The sequence below is a fragment of the Eurypyga helias genome, unplaced genomic scaffold, assembly GCF_000690775.1.
Source record: "Eurypyga helias isolate BGI_N326 unplaced genomic scaffold, ASM69077v1 scaffold7792, whole genome shotgun sequence".
Lineage (NCBI taxonomy): Eukaryota > Metazoa > Chordata > Aves > Eurypygiformes > Eurypygidae > Eurypyga > Eurypyga helias.
In genome coordinates, this window is record NW_010233992.1 from 10,066 (window position 1) to 25,566 (window position 15,501).

Genomic DNA, 15,501 nt, shown 5'->3' on the forward strand with positions numbered 1-15,501 from the left:
CGCTGTCATCTCACCATCGCGGGCGGCAAGTAACGGGAGCTGGGGGAAGCGGAAGGGGAGCTCAAAGCGGGTTTCACCTCTTCCCTGTTCCCACACCCCGGGCCTCGGCCCTCTGGCTCTTCGCGTCCCTCCCACTCGGGGTCTCGGGGAGACTCCCCAAGGGCAGCTGGTGCCGAAAGCCTCCCGCTCTCCCTGCCCGCGTGCACGGAGCGGAGGCCACCCCGGGAACTCCCTGCCGACGCTGCAGGCTCACAGAGGGCAGACAGGGCCAGGCGGGGGCAAACAGCAGGAAGCAGCTCATGTTTTCTCCAGCCCAAGACACGGGATGTTTTCCCACAGGAAGGTAAGCCCCTCCGTTACATAGGACGAAAACCCCTTTCCTCCACATTAAAACCCCTAATCCCCGTGTCTCGTTTTTGAAAGGGAAGATGGGCGGGCAGATAACCCGTTTTTAGCCTTACGGAGGACTCTGCACCCACGCTCCTGCCAGTGGTGTCCCGTAGGAACTGGTGGGCACCAGGGACAGCAATCCTGGAGCAGTTCCTTGACCAGGAAGCACCTAGGAGCACGGAATTTAAAGCCTTGACTCCAGTCATTTCTACCCCCAGGGTTTTTGGTGTTCTTCTTTAGGCCAGGTCAGCTCCAAGAGGATTCCCGAACAGGAGCTGGCCCAGAGCCTCTCCTGGCTGGAACCGGTGCTGTGCTTTGTGGGACAGCCACTCACCTGCCCCCAGGGCTGGCTGCAGGGACAGGGTACAAGCCCGTGCCTCCCGGAGCCCAGTTCCCCCTTCCCTACCTGTAAGACAGTCAGAGGCTGTAGGCCCAGGCCTCCCCACGACACCACAGGGTGGAGAAAAAGACCAGGGGCCCAGGGCTGCGTGACAGGGGACCTCTCTTTATTTCGAGTCACATCAGCTTTGCAGACAAGCGCTGCTCACAGCAGCAGTCCAGCCAGTCAGAAGCACACGACTGAGAATTCCGTTTCACAGGTTACTCCCCAAAATACCTCCACGTAGACACACAGATCATTTATAAATAGGAAAACTCACGGCAGAAACATTTGAGTCGTGTGGCATTCACCACGGACCTGTCAGCAGTAAATAAAGTAAATCCAGATTATCCCAGGGTCAGCATCTGTGGTGGGAACAGAGCTCAGAGCATTCCAATTCCATGGTAAGGGGAAAAGGAAACCGTCTCTCCCCCAAGCCGAGGCTGTTGTCCCGCAGCTTGAGCCTGCTGCCAGTAACGACCGGCTTTCCCATCTCAGCCCTACAGCAAAGGGAAGCACAGCGAGCCGGGGGGCACGGAACGGGCCCTGGGCAGTCTGCTCCCAGCCTGGGCGCAGTCGGTACCAGCGTGGCCACCTGGGAGGGGAAAGGGGAAGGTGCTACGGAAAACAACCGGCTCAGAGAAGGTTCCCCTTTCTCCCAAGGCCAGTCACAACGCTCTGCGTCGCATCTGCCGCGGAAAGCTGCAGCGTTGCTGCTCCCCTTCAAACCACGCGAGTTGAGGGAAGAATAATCCCTTTATGCCCACACTCCGAAACACCTTGGTCCCAGTGGACCAAGGAATCCCTGCAGCTTTACCTGGCCTTGGCCCATCCTGTGACGTGGGAAGGCGCCGGGTGCTTTGGCAGCGAGACAGACTCAGGACAGGGTGGGGGGCCTGGCATGGGGGAGGGCCGCGCGGTCAGAGAGCGGGGCAGCAAGAGGGAGCGCAGCAGCAGGGATGGGGCTACAGCTCCAAGAGAACTGTCAGAGCTGCCTGGGAACACAGGGGCGTGTCCTGGAATACACGTGTATGTGCGCCGTTGTCTAGTTAACATTAACTCCTCGTTAGTAGCAGCAGCGCCTCCCCCACCTCAACGTCTCTGTCGGAGGGCAAACCCGAGCTGTGTCAGTGTCTGCCACTCCTCGCCACGGGGAGGCCGAACGGGAACCTCCAGGTCAGTCACCGGCAGAGATGTTGGACCAGCTGCTCAAACTGCTCCCGCTGCTGGTAGATGTAAAGCTGGGTGTCCCAGAGAGCGTTCACCAGCACGGCGTCGTTCACCTCGTCCAGCATCACTTCCGTCTGCAGCTGAGGGCTGAGCCTGCGTAGGGCGAGACGGCGTCACCGGCCGGGCACAAACACGGGCGCGGCGAGGCAGCATGCGTGCCAAGCACAAAACTCGCACCAAGTGGCTCCCACCATCCTGGGAATTCACTTCCCTTTGTCTAGCAGGCCTGCGGAGCAGAGGCCTTCCCCCTCCCTCCAAGGCTCAACCGTGCTCGAGGCCAAGACTCAGTCAGCCTGCGTAGGGCGAGACGGCGTCACCGGCCGGGCACAAACACGGGCGCGGCGAGGCAGCATGCGTGCCAAGCACAAAACTCGCACCAAGTGGCTCCCACCATCCTGGGAATTCACTTCCCTTTGTCTAGCAGGCCTGCGGAGCAGAGGCCTTCCCCCTCCCTCCAAGGCTCAACCGTGCTCGAGGCCAAGACTCAGTCACGCAGCCGCACAGCGGGGTAGGGCTGAAGCGCACCCTCTGCATGACAGCACCCCCCCAGCCCCCACTAACTGTCCCCAGACAAGGCATGCTCAGCTCATGGAGCGGGCCGTGGCATCCTCCAACGCGTCACTGAGGGGGCAGGGGGACAGGGATGCCGCCGGAGGAGAGGCGATTTGGGATGGCGTGTGCCGCGGGCAGGTCTGAAGCGAGAGGGCTAAAAATAGGCGGGTGCAGAGAGCGGGAAGGAAGCTCCTACCGAAAATATGGGACATCCGTCATCTCACACCAGGCCCTGGCACGATCCACAGCTGGGCCATCTGCGTCAGTGCACTGCAGGAGAAACAGCCCACGGTTAGAGCCCGATGGACGCTGCTCTCCCCCCGCGCCATCACGAACTCTCACGAGCCGCAGAGAGAGAGGGAAAGCTAGGAGCAAGCGCGTCCTGGATGGCAACGTTCACGTCTGTTTAAGGTAAGAACACTGCCCCGGGATCCTCGGGACACAAGGCATTGCACCCTACAGATCCTCCATCCTCCTTGGGATTTCACCTCTACCCACTGCTGTCCAAGCCCAGCACCAGTAGAGCCTGAGGGTACTGCAGGCTTCCTGGGCTGTCCTGGGACAGCTTCCCTGAGAGCCCTGAAATAAGAGACAGGGGAAGCAGAGGGACCTCTCCAGGTATTTTCTGGCTTTAGGAAGCTAAGAGGAGACAAAGTGAGAGAATTATAGTCAAAACCTCAGTTCTGGATCTCTCTGGCTTTCGCTCCTTCGGAGTGTTTTCATGTACATTAAAAGCTTATTTCATTTAATGAGCTTCTTTCCAAAGCATCCGAGAACGAACCCTCATTACACACAGCTCTCAGCTACTGCTTTTTGTTGGTGACACTCCCACTTCTCCGGCATTTGCTCATTTCCCTGGTGGGGATAACAAAGCTTTGCCTAAGGAAAACGAACTGCTGTTTTCTGAGCAGTGATTATTTTTGGTCCAGGTTGCTCAGATGATAATCAACGCTCCCTGGAAAGATAGGGAGTTTCACGAGTGTTCCTAGGGGTCACTGGCCACCATCCCGCCCTCGGCTCTCCCACACCTCAGCTCCTTACAGCTGCAGGAACTGCCCTTCCCTGGGCACTCGGAACCCTGAACAGGCAAGCAGAGCCTCAGACCTGCTGCGCCCCCGCAATTCTTAGGTTACCCTCTATATCCATTCCTTGAACTGGCCATGGCCAGAGCAGTTCCAAGACAATTTTCTTCCAAAAGGAAGAAGCTGAAGACCGGAAACCTTTGCTCCCTCCCCGCAAGCAGCCCCAGGGGTTTTCCCCCACCCCTCCTCCCAGTACTCACACAATCCACCACCATCTTGCCAAGCTCCCTGGCCCCAAAGACGGTCTTCGCCAGCTCCCAAGGGTTGGAGGGGCGGAAAACATCCACAGAGCTCACGGGGACCTGCGGAGGTTTGCCCGTCCCCAGGGAGACCACCAATCCCAATTTCCTTACTTTCTGCCTCTGACCCTGTGGATGGAACAAAGCATTTGTTTGCGAGGACCAGCGACGAGGGTGCAGCGTGTCTGTCGCAGCAGTCTCGGGAGAGCCCTCATAGCCCAGGCAAAAGACTTGGTGGCCTTTTCTCTCCCCCACCTTCAGTCCTGCCTGCTGAGACAGGCATAACCCATGACTGCACTGTTCTGGCCCTGACATCCACAGCCATGGGACCAACCCAGAGATGAGCCCTGGGACCGGATGACTCCAAAACAGTTCACCTCCTTCAGGCATTTTGGCCACACAGCTCCGCTTTCAGCTACAGGGAGCGGGAGCTGCCAGCAGGTAGCCATCTCCCTGAGGAACCTGCCACACCACAGAAGGCACTCGCTCTTCAGCCTCGCAGAGTGACCTACTGTTGTCCTCTCTGTTTAATTTTGGGCAGAAAAAGGCCCCGCAGAGCTGCGTCAAGAGCCACACACAACTATCAACCGAATCATATCCTTACCCAAAGCAGCAAGGACAGGCTGATGGGGCTGCCTCCCCGTCCCACACCCATGTCAGAAGGGGTATTTCACCTCTTGGCCACCATTCCCAACACGCATCCCTCTCCATACGCTCCCTTCTAGGGTGCTACACTGCTAACTTATCCACTACGGAGACGTCCATTCCCAAACCCTCTTCCCCTTCAAAGGAGGCTCAGTGGAGCCCATAATACCCCAGTCACCAGCCAGGGGAGGATTTCCCTCACCTTCTTGATCAGCGTCTTGTTGTACTCGTGGATCTCCGTCATGGCGTCGAGGGTCGGGTTGTTGGCTAGCAGCCCGCCATCCAGAAAGCGGCCTATCGGCCGGAAGTAAGTGGGAGCCGCTCCGCTGCAGCGGGCAGCACGCCACACGAGTTGGTCTGGAGGGAGAGAAAGCGCACGGCCTCTGGCATCACCTTCCCAGTGTGCAAGAAGCACCCTGCCTTCGCCGACACAGCCCAGGAGGGCTTGCCACCCCGGGAGACCCTGCCCTAGATAGCTGTGCCTCCTTCTCCCAGCAGCAGTGCCTCTGCTTGGACACACAGGATTATTCTGGGGGGCTCTCAAAATTGTTCTCACCATCTTCTACGTATCCTGGTACAAATTCACTCTCTACCAGCTTCGTTGCTACTATTTTGATGGTGAAGCAGTTATGGTCGCTAGACAAAGAAAGAAGCGAGCTGGAGGGGGCTGCGTGCTCCAATCACGTGGCCTTTCCGCGTTAATCTGGTCCGCAGAGCCCAGGGAAAGGTACTGACTGTACGCAGACCTCTTCCTCATGAACCTCACTAGCCAGCCCCTCTTCCTGGTACAAGGGAATCCCAGGGCAGAGGAGAGAGGAGAAAAGGGAACCAGCACTAGGCAAAGCTACAAGTCAAGATCAGGGAAAGGACATTGCTGGGACACCCTGATTCTCAGAGCAATGGGAGGAAGAACAGGAAATCTTCTGTCTCTGAGGGACAGCCCCCTCCCCTGCCAACCAGCTGGACTGCTGTGTGCCCGTGCTTACCTTCTGGCTGCGTGAGTGGTTTGAAAGACGCGCTTGTCTTGTACTCAGTGGAGGTTTTCGTCTCTGGTACAGGGTAATTCCGGAAAAGGTGGAGCTCAGCTGGCTGCCGGTCACACAACGTCCCCGTCACTATAACCCTGGGGGAAAGGACAGGACAGGGTAAGTGTAAAATGGAAAAAAACCCCAGTATTTCTGGCTTCAATAGTCTGCACGTCACAGTCCTCCAGATGTGCCCTATGGAGAGGCTGAGCATCTCTGCCGAGGGGTCTAGAGCACGCTCAGGAGAGCATCAGCCGGCGCAGCCCCAGGCAGGACTTACTTGGGTTTCTGGACATCTGTCATTTTGGTGTTTTCCCCAAATTCTTTCTTCAAGAACTCATCCAGGGGCTCCGACTCGTAGGGCCGAGACCCCCGGAACACCATGTCCTTCATGCGGAAGTACAGGCAGCGCATGTAGTCCATGGACTTCCCTGAGACAGGCAACAGCGTCGGCAGGAGCAGGAGGCGGGAGGAAGGGCAGGCAGAACAAACAGTGCATCAGAGCTAGGACTTCCCAGTGAGAGATGGGAGGTGTCGCCCCCAATCCCATCCCCTTTCCCAGGCTGCCTGTCATCTGCTCGGACCTCAGCAGCATGACTGGGAAGGATTAAAGACAAAGAGCAAGCTCGGAGAGTAGATTCCTGCTACCACAAAGTGCCGATCACCTTGTGAAACCCCCGTGGAGAAAGTAGGAAGAACAGAACATTGCACTCTGCCGCCATGCGCTTCCCAAAACCCAGAAGGCTGCTCAAGGCCAGCTGAATCGAGCCCAAAGCCAGGTCTAGGCTTTCCCTCATTAACAAACATCCCTTCCCTCCTTTGCCAGGGACAACAAAGCTCAGTCGGGACCAAGAGAGGCAGCTCCCACCCTGCACCCGCTCCCCAGAGAGGAGCGCTCGAGCCCACAGGAGCGAGAAGGGGGCCCCTCATTTGCACTGTCCTCACCGTGTACAATAGCCAAGGCCAAGATCCCCCCAGTGCTGGTCCCAGCGATCCAGTCAAAAATCTCACGAATGGGACGGCCCGCAGCCTTTTCGATAGCCAGGAGGAGCTGGATGAGCACCAGGCCCCGGATGCCCCCTCCGTCCAGGCACAGGAGGCGGTCGTGACTGGAGAAAGAGAGACAGGTGTAAGCTGTGGGACAGCTCACAAACTGCAGCACGCCACGTGGGAACGTGGCCCTGGGGGTGGGAAACCAGGTCATTAACGAGAACGCTGCCGTGGACGGTGTAATCAGTAAATAAACGCAGCGGCGCTTCCTCAACCGACTGGACACGGCCAGATAAACCTCGTCAGGGCTGGTGCACCACCGCCTGCTCCTTTAGCCATCTCTAACCTCTACACTGGGCATTCCCAAGCCACATCCAAGTCCCTTACTACGCATTTACGGATATTACTGTCTCAGAACAGAAGTCAGACACCCCGACTTCCTGCGAGCAGCACTCCGGTGCCAACGCTCCCTCCGCTCGCCTCCACTGCTGAGCAGCTGGGCGGGAGCCGGGGCGGCGTGTGCCGATGGTGAAATCACGAAGCCCAGACAGCGTTTGGTGCCCAGCGGCAGAGGGGAGGGACAGAGCTGGGGTTACACCTGCTAGTTGGGGCTCTGCTGCAGCTCCAGGAAGGAACAGGCGATGGTTGTTTATGGGAACAGAGATTTAAGGCAATGGGGCGCAGGGGGGGCTCCTGGCAAGACTGGCAAGGCCAAGGGACACTAAATAACATCAGTTCTGAGGACTTACGCTCTTCTCCCCTCACTGGGCGAGTCCACAACATCTGGTGCCTTCAGCAACTGCCCAAGCGTTGTGGAGACATACAGAAGGTCCTTGTACCCTAGAGGGCCGTGAACGTGCAAAGGGAAACAAAAATTAGAGACCGCTCTGCTACCTGAACCCCCCGATGCGTGCCTCGGAGAGATCACTCAACCAAATTATACTTCATCAGTTAGAAAAAACCTTCAATTATTCTTCCTACATTCTCTCTGCCCCAGAAAGCTTGGTCAGGGTCCCCAGACCTCCCACCCCTGCAGGAAATCATCACCATAATCACACAGAGAACATTCAACTCCCTTCCCAATGGAATACAGCTCGCTGCAGGAGACGCAAGCCATCTTACCCACAGCCACCAGGTATCCCCCCCCGGGGCTTAAACTCCACACCAAAGAGGAGACACCCCATCCTTTGAGGAAGCTGGAGATGCACGGGCAGAGACAAAGGGTTTGTGGAAGCAGATGATGAGCACAGCAGGTGAGAGAGAAGGCAGAGCCTAGCAGCGTGCCCGCTACGCCGTTTACTGCAAGCCGTAAGGTAAAACCTAGATCTAGCCCTGCGAGGTCACCTAGGCAGGAGAGCTGTGGGGACAGGGTGGCTTGTCGTTACCCCTCAGCTGATGTATACCCAGACCGCCCTGGGTGCGGGGCACCAATCCAGCCTAGGTGAGGAGCCAGCCTGCGACACCAAAAGAAGAAAGAGGGAGGAAAGAAGTTAAATACTCCTTCCAGCGCCCTGGCCAGAAGGCGGCCGCGGGTGACAGTGGATGTGGTGAGGAGTTTCTTCGATGGACGTGATAAAAAAGCACCTTGCTCTGTCACTGCATCAGAGCTGGAAGTGGGGAGGTCGCCTTCACAAGGTCACAGTGAGAAGAAAGTCCTGGTGCCACCAGTCAGAGACTTGCGGTGACACAGGCACGCTCCAGGGCCTGGGGGGTGTCCTCTGGCCCCACAAGAGGGTTTTTGCAAAGGAAACCACCAACCTCAGTGGGGAAGTGGGCCGCAAGCGGCTGTTACCCACCGGCATGTTCCTCTCATGAGGGTCAGAGCCTCCCTCCAAGCCAGCTCACCCACTGCCCACTCCATAACCCCTCACGCTGCCTCTGCCCGAGCTCTGGAGCTCCCCAGAGGAAAGCCCGGCACCTGGAACGGGCTTGTTCACCCCGCCTGGGCAGCACACAGCACAAGCCACGACACAGTCCGATGTCCTAAGGAAGGCTTTTCTACGCGTAACGTAAACCCTGTGACCAGGGTCACCCATCCTTGGATGTCAACCTTGCCCTCCTCCAGCTGCTCGCCTCCGGGATCTAAATGAGCCACACTTCTAATTTCTTTGTGCCCAGCACAACAGTGGGAGGTCCCCAGGGCAGGCCAGCAGGTACCTCCCCTGCCGTACACGACCCCGTGGATAAAGTACATGCAGGCAATTCAGTCCTACGCCTCCTCCAGGGGTGAGGAAATCAGTATTCCCTTTCCTATTTACAGAGCCGCATTGTGCCATGTCTATTAAAATACAGAAGGTTTAGAGTACAAGGATTTAGAGAGCGCACAAAGGGAAAGCAGAAGAAACAGACGGGATCCTGCAGCGGATGAAGAGGACAGAGTCACCAGAAACAGAAAGCTAGGAGAGAGTCCCCAGAGCACGGCCCATCCGAAGAAGAGATCTGAGACAGTGCTGTGAAGCAAGACGGGAGGAGAGCGAGGGAGCGCCAGGGAAGGCTTTACCTAAGCTGTTGAAGCTGCTCGACGAGGAAGGTTGGCCTTCCAGGAAGGAGGTGGCAGACGGTGCCAGGCTTGGGGAGGCAGGGTTGGGTGGGTGGCAGCGTTCGGTCCCTACAGTTTGCAGCAGGTCTAAGAGCACTTTCCGGTTCGCACCTTAGGTGACGGAGGGGGAGTCACAGATCAGAAAGAGCATCAGCGCACGCACACACCGGGGCGGGTCTCTGCCAAATTCCCAGCAGCCCTGACCCTGACAAAACCTCTGGGATGACCCAGGGAAGGGGAAAGCACAGGAAAATCTCTTCCCGAACACCAGGCTTGTGCACAGTGGGAGCACCCAATGCTGTGCAGCTTCAAGGCTGTGTGCCACAAGCTTCTTGCCACTGAAGAACCACCCGGGCCTGCTTCCGCCTGGGCAGCTTGGCAACACTGCGTCATCCCGTTGGGAGCCTGCAGTGCCTGACACCGTGGCTTGGAAGTGGGGGAGTGCGTGCCAGCTTTTCCTCTTGCATCTCTGTCTCACAGAAGAGAAATTCATCAAGGGCTATTAATACAAAGCCTACGCCACTAGCTCAGGAAGTGCCAGACCCGTGAGCGTCTAGAAGCTGGGAAAGCATGTTGGAGAAGCATCACCCATGACTGGCCTGTTTTCACCTCTCCCCGAGACACCGTTTTGGCCACCAAGGGGAGGCGGGATGCCACGTTCGTCCTTGTAAGGCTGCTGACCTGCGCCCTCACCTTTGCTGCTCCTGGCTGCCAACAGCCCTGGTGTCTCCCCAAAATCATTGGGGATCTCAACATCCCCTCCAAAGACGACGATCGCTTTGATCATATCCAGGTGGTCATGCTAGGGAGAGGACAAGAGAAAGCTCGGTCAAGAGCCATGCTCCCCTTGGCTACGTCATCTCTCATCCCCTCCCTCCTGTTTTCATTAGCCAAAGCACCCGCATGGGATCACCCCATGAAAGACAACACCTGGAAAATCAAAGGCGTCTTTCCACGCCTCAACCCTCGAAGAAAACCCTCTTTCTCCTGCCCAGCAGCCTCCACAGAAGGCTCACCTTCATGGCCAGGTGCAGCGGCGTGTTGCCATCCTGGCCCCTGGCGTTGGTGTGGGCGCCGTGTGTCAGCAGCACCATGGCGCAGTCGAAGCGTCCCCTCTTGACCGCAATATGCAGCGCCATGTCGGCCGTGCAGCTGGTCGAATTCACCTCGGAGCCGTACTCCAGCAGCAGCCGCGTCATCTGTGCCCCAGCGCGCACGTGCCGGGGCAAGAAGAGAGAAAGCCGTCGTGAGGACAAGCGCCTGGGTGCTCAAACCATCCAGGTCTGGCGGCAAGCAAAGCGGGGAAGAGGCGGGACCCTTGGCCCAGACACAGCTGGCTGGCAGATGCCAGCGGCGCTGTTCCAAGCACTGGAGAGGGAGTTTCTCAGTCTAAAACCGGAGAACTAGTCGGTGGTTTCACAATCTGGCTAAAGCTCCTGGATGTTTTGGGACTTATATGCAAGCGTGGCAACTGGCTGAGAAAAGAACTGTTCCTACTCGGGCCAGAATCCTTGCAGACTGGAGGGAAAAGTTCGCTTTTTCATCTTCTTGTTGTAAGCCAAACGGACGTATGTCTGCTCCCAAACTCCACAGGCCATTCCTGATAACGCAGGAGGGAAAACAGTCCTGCTGTAGGAACGTCCTCTGCTTGCTACAAGCACCATTCAGGTGCTCCAGCACGGTGTATCAGCCCATCTCTGGCAGAAGACGGACTGTACACCACATACCCCCGCCCTGTGCCTACCTCCCTCTCCCTCCAGTTTTCAAGGCATGCATCTCCTTCCTTCCATGAATCTGTCAGTCACAAGGAGAGAGCTCCCCCCAGGGGTAATGTAACCGCGGCACAGCTGCAATCTCCCCAGGAACAAGGGAAGAAACCGGCTGGCCGTTTCACAGCCAAGGAAGACAACTAGGGAAGAGCTCAGCAGTTTGTCTTACTCAAGGGTCCACTGCTCTGTCCCCTCCGTGCAAACAGCACTGATCAGCACAGGGCAAGGAGACTCAAATGCTGGGCCGCTGGCTGGGCTCTGATGCTCCCAGAGCTCTGCCCGTGCACACAGGAAAGGGAGAGGTCAGCAGCAGGAGGAACTGACCAGCTGCTGAGTGGAAGCACAGGCCCTCGCCATGGACCGGCCCCGTTTACCTCTGCCTTCTTGGCCCAGTGCAGCGGAGTGGCTTCATAGCGTGGGTCCTTGGAGCGAACCTGGCTGGTATCCGCCTCGAGGATGGCCTGGGCGCACCTGGAGAAGAGAGCGGGACATCGGATGGGCGGCTGCATCTCAACTCAAGAGTCAGCACCTGCCTCCCGCCCAGAGTCCTTCGGGAAACCCTTCCGCAGCAGCAGGCTCCCTGCAGCACTTCCAAGTTCCTCTGCCGCCGTTTCAGCTTGCTCTTTTTAGAAAGGCAGGGTGCAACAGGAAGCACGCAAGGAGCACAGTGGTCGGAGGAAGCAGGAGAATCCCTTCCCAATTCCCAGTTGCGGAGCAGCAGCTGGCTGCTTCTCCAATACAGGAATATGCCATTTCTGGACACTCTCATGACCTGAGGGGAAATTCTCTTCTCCCTCTCTCCCCGTGGAAACTTGGGGATAAAACCCAAAGAGTTCAGTTCTTGCTGAAATGAAGAACCTGTGTACATCCCTCTGAGTGAAAAACCACACCTAGTGTGAACAGACCGGCCGCTAGTGCCAAGGAAGCGTGGGTGGGTGGACCTGGGAAACAAGCACACGCTCTCCACTCTGAACACCACCAAATAAGCACGTACAAGAGATCGAGCCCCACTGCAAACTAAGGGACCTAAGCACATCTGAGGCTTATTACCATGTCTCTGATGTTGGAAAGGGCTTTTCAAAATGCTGAAAAATTAGCCAGCAGCAGCTAGTGTTGACTCGAGAGCCCTATTTGTACAGCTCAGGCACTCCACGGACGTTAAACAGCACAAGCACATACAAAGGGAGTCAAAGTTCCCCAGAGGAAGCAAAACGGAGTAAACATTGTGTCTCTTTTGATTCTGTTCCAGAGCGTGTTATTAAGAGTCAAGAGTACTTCTGGCCACGGGAGTCAGGAATCACTAGGCTTTGAAAAGAAAGCTTATTAGGATCAGAGCGCGCAGAGACAGAGGCACAGCCATTAGCAGGACTATTTATGCATCAGCAAACCATATTCTCACAGCTCCTTCTGAGAAAAGAGTATTTCACAAACCTTTTCTTTTTAAATCTGTCTTTCCTCTGATGCCTGATACTAAGTAACATATACAGATAAATTTAGGGGGAATATTTTCTTTCTGAAAGTGTTTCTTTTCCACACCAGCACTGCTTTGTTCTCTTCCCAACTCAGTTATGCAGCGGAGGACAGCACGGGACATCTTCCTACTCTGAGCAAGAAGGGTCCCCAAACTGGAGGCAGAGCCCTGTTCTGGCAGCCCCAGCAACTCACTCACCCCTTCTGGGAGAACTTGAGCGCTGTGTGGATGGGGTAGCCCAGCGTCCCCACGACGCTGCAGCTGGCACGGCATTTCAGCAGAGACCGAACCATGTCTTCTTTGCCCAGCTGACAGGCGAGATGCAGAGCGGTCAGCCCTTCACGGCTCAGGTGGTCCAAGCCAGCCGTCGGGGTTCTGCCCAGGAGCTGGGAACAGGAGGCAACAGATAAATAAACGGACAGGAAAGAGCACTGTCTCTCTTCCCGAGCTCCAAGGACAGACTCTGGAGCACCAGGCTTCTCGCAATGCTACCTTCTCCACCCCTGCTTCCAACGCAGTAGCTATGCAAGCACTCCTTGTTTTCTCTCCCCAAAGGGTTTATCGCTGCTCTGTGCCCTCTTCCTCTGGCCTGGGTGCTTCTGGGACGCCGCTCTTGCCGAAAAGGGCTCGCACCACCTTGACCAACACAGCCCAGCAGGCTCCCACCATCGTCCACTGCGTGAGCCAAGCTCAGCCCAGCCCAACAAGAGCACAAACTGCAACCAGTACTTTCCTCTCTTGCTGTGGCCCCATCAGCTACCAAGGCCAGGCAGCAGACAGAAGCCCGACACCTCCCCTGCAACCCCCCCTCCGGCCCCGCTTTCAGATACAAACAGGAATCTGTTTAAAATACACCTGTGGGGCTACGTTTGAAGAAATTTTCCTATTCTTCCCGTAAATTTTAGAGCTGTTACCAGCTGACTGATTTGTTACACAAAAATATCCCACTGCCGGACTGGGGAAACCCTGCAAGCCCTGCTGCACACAGGAGAAGTGGGAATTCAGAGCAGCTTTTCCCTGCTTTAACAAGGAATCAAGAGAGAAAAAAAAAACAGGAGGCAGGGCAGACCTGGAAGTACTTCTGTAATAACAAGCCAGGTTGCTGCCATCAGAGAAATAAAGGAAGAGCCTATCTTTTTAATACAAAGGTCCCAGCTGCCTTGCTCCATGGCACGGCAAGCCCTGATCGTCATCCCTCCCCACCATGCATTACAAAACCCTGGCACGGTCTGGCAGGCAGAGGGAGAGCTGTCACAACAGGTATTGGGCAAAAACAGGGGGTGCAGCAGGAGACAGCTGGTCTCACACCGGTCTCACACCGGTGCTGGGGAGCCAACAGACCTGAGGAACCACGGTGGAAGGCCATCCACATCCCTGTGAACCCTGTCACTCTGCCCAGAGCTTCTCAGCAATCGAGAAGGCTGCTGGCTTCAGACCAGCCTCGAGGCTCTGCTCGCTGGCCCCATGCAAGGCCACTCAGTTCAAACAACAGGTTCTGCAGCTGAGGAGAGCCCGGGGCAGCTCCCAACTGTCCTGCAGTCTGCGGGCAACACACACTCCCCCACAGCAGCCTAATCACATGCTGCCCCAGCGGAACGCTCTGCCCAGAACCAAGTACCCTGCTAGGAGAAGGGACAGCCAAGGGCCTGAGGAAAGGCAGGATGAAGGCTCGATGCAAATAGCAGTAAGGACACTTTCTGAGGAAACTTGCTTAATATCCTTGTTCCACTGCAGGATGGAATCTGGAGCCGACTTAGATGAAACAGCACCAGTAAAGGGGGAAGAAAGAGGCCGAAACCAGCCTCAAGTCCTAATGAGATGCTGCAGCAGAGGGAACCGGCTTTGTCCTGCTCTGTCTCCAGCCATCTTCCTGTCCCCCTCCTCACGCCATTCTAGTCCCACTCCCCCAGCTTCGAAATCGCTCCCACCTCGATGATCTGGGGGCTGTTCCCTCGCACAGCATAGTGGAAAACGGTCTCCCCGTTCCTGTCAGTAATGTCCACCCGCGCGTGGCACTCCAGCAGCTCCAGCAGGCACTCCATGTCTCCCTTGCGGCACGCCAGGTGCAGCGGGGTGCAGCCATCCTCACTGTCCGTGCTGTTCACGCAGCTGCAAGAGGCGAGTCAACGTGAGGCCAAGGAAGGGCTGCGAAGACGAGGACGCGCAGCTGCCCTGGGAGCCGACACAAAGGTACCTTCCACAACAGGCCCAGTAAAAACCCCAACCTCTTGTCAGGGAAGGAGCGCGGGGAAGGGCCACCACGCAGCCCTCTGCGGTCACCACAGGTGTTAAGCTCCTCCAAAAAGCAGCCCCTGTTGCTTCAGTACATCAAGTCAAGATCCCCAAACCTGGACTAGCTTGCCCTCCCGAGCACCAGGCCCACTGGAGACCCCTCCCTGCCCCTTGCCTCAGGACGTGGTTGTGCCGGAAGCTCTCACGACGACCGATCTCCACCGCGATGTGTGCCACGGACCAGCTGGGGTGGTTGCGAAAGCAGTCACTGAGCTGCTGGAGATCCTCCAGCGACAGAGGCTGGTGCGAGCTCTCGTAGAAAGGGCGCAGCTGCCCGGCGTACTGCTCGAAACGCAGCAGGGCATCTGCTTCGTTGTCCAGCTGGAAGAGCCTGGAGGAAAAGCAAACGCAGCATTGGTCCTGCTCAAAGAAACAATCTCCATTCCGTGTATCTAAGAGAAAGAGTTCTTCTCCAAACGTTAGTGCTGGGGCCTTTCCTATTGCTCCTCGTCTGGTGTCACACTTGTTGCAAGGGAAGGGAGCATCTCCTCTTCCTGAGGAACATGAACTTTTGGGCCGAAGCATCCCATATTCCAGATGCTACCGCAGCAACGGGTACGAGCAGAGGTGCACGTACCTGGGGATGTTGTGACCCAAGTGACCATCTCACAGTTGCCCATTTTCAGCGTTTGGACTCTGTCCTACCCTGTTCTCACAAGCTGATGGCCCCTCCTCCACCAGCACACACGAGGGTCCGCACTCCTCACGAGCCCCCCTGCTGACCGAACACTTCGCCCCATGCCCACAGACAGCTGGGACTGGAGATTTGGGAGACTGGCAGTTTCACGTTTGAGTAGGGGTTGCTCAAGGTCCGTCACTTACCGGAAAGCGACCTGCGGGCTCTGGGGATTCACCAGCAGGCAATCCCAGGAGCGAGCGAGGCTGTTCTGATAGAGGG

At 56.9% G+C, this 15,501-nt stretch overlaps 1 protein-coding gene across 1 annotated transcript; it reads right to left on the reverse strand.

Moving 5' to 3' along the window:
- Window positions 1–1,950: 1,950 nt before the first annotated feature.
- On the reverse strand, window positions 1,951–15,496 carry PLA2G6 (phospholipase A2, group VI (cytosolic, calcium-independent); the record flags this gene model as incomplete). The annotated part of the gene is made up of 16 exons (XM_010161889.1): window positions 1,951–2,092; window positions 2,748–2,821; window positions 3,834–4,001; window positions 4,720–4,874; window positions 5,504–5,640; window positions 5,823–5,973; window positions 6,488–6,651; window positions 7,282–7,372; window positions 9,033–9,182; window positions 9,765–9,873; window positions 10,088–10,270; window positions 11,215–11,311; window positions 12,510–12,697; window positions 14,240–14,420; window positions 14,719–14,934; window positions 15,426–15,496. Coding segments are annotated over 16 exons (2,277 nt in total), but the record flags the coding sequence as incomplete, so codon positions are not given.
- Window positions 15,497–15,501: the final 5 nt, after the last annotated feature.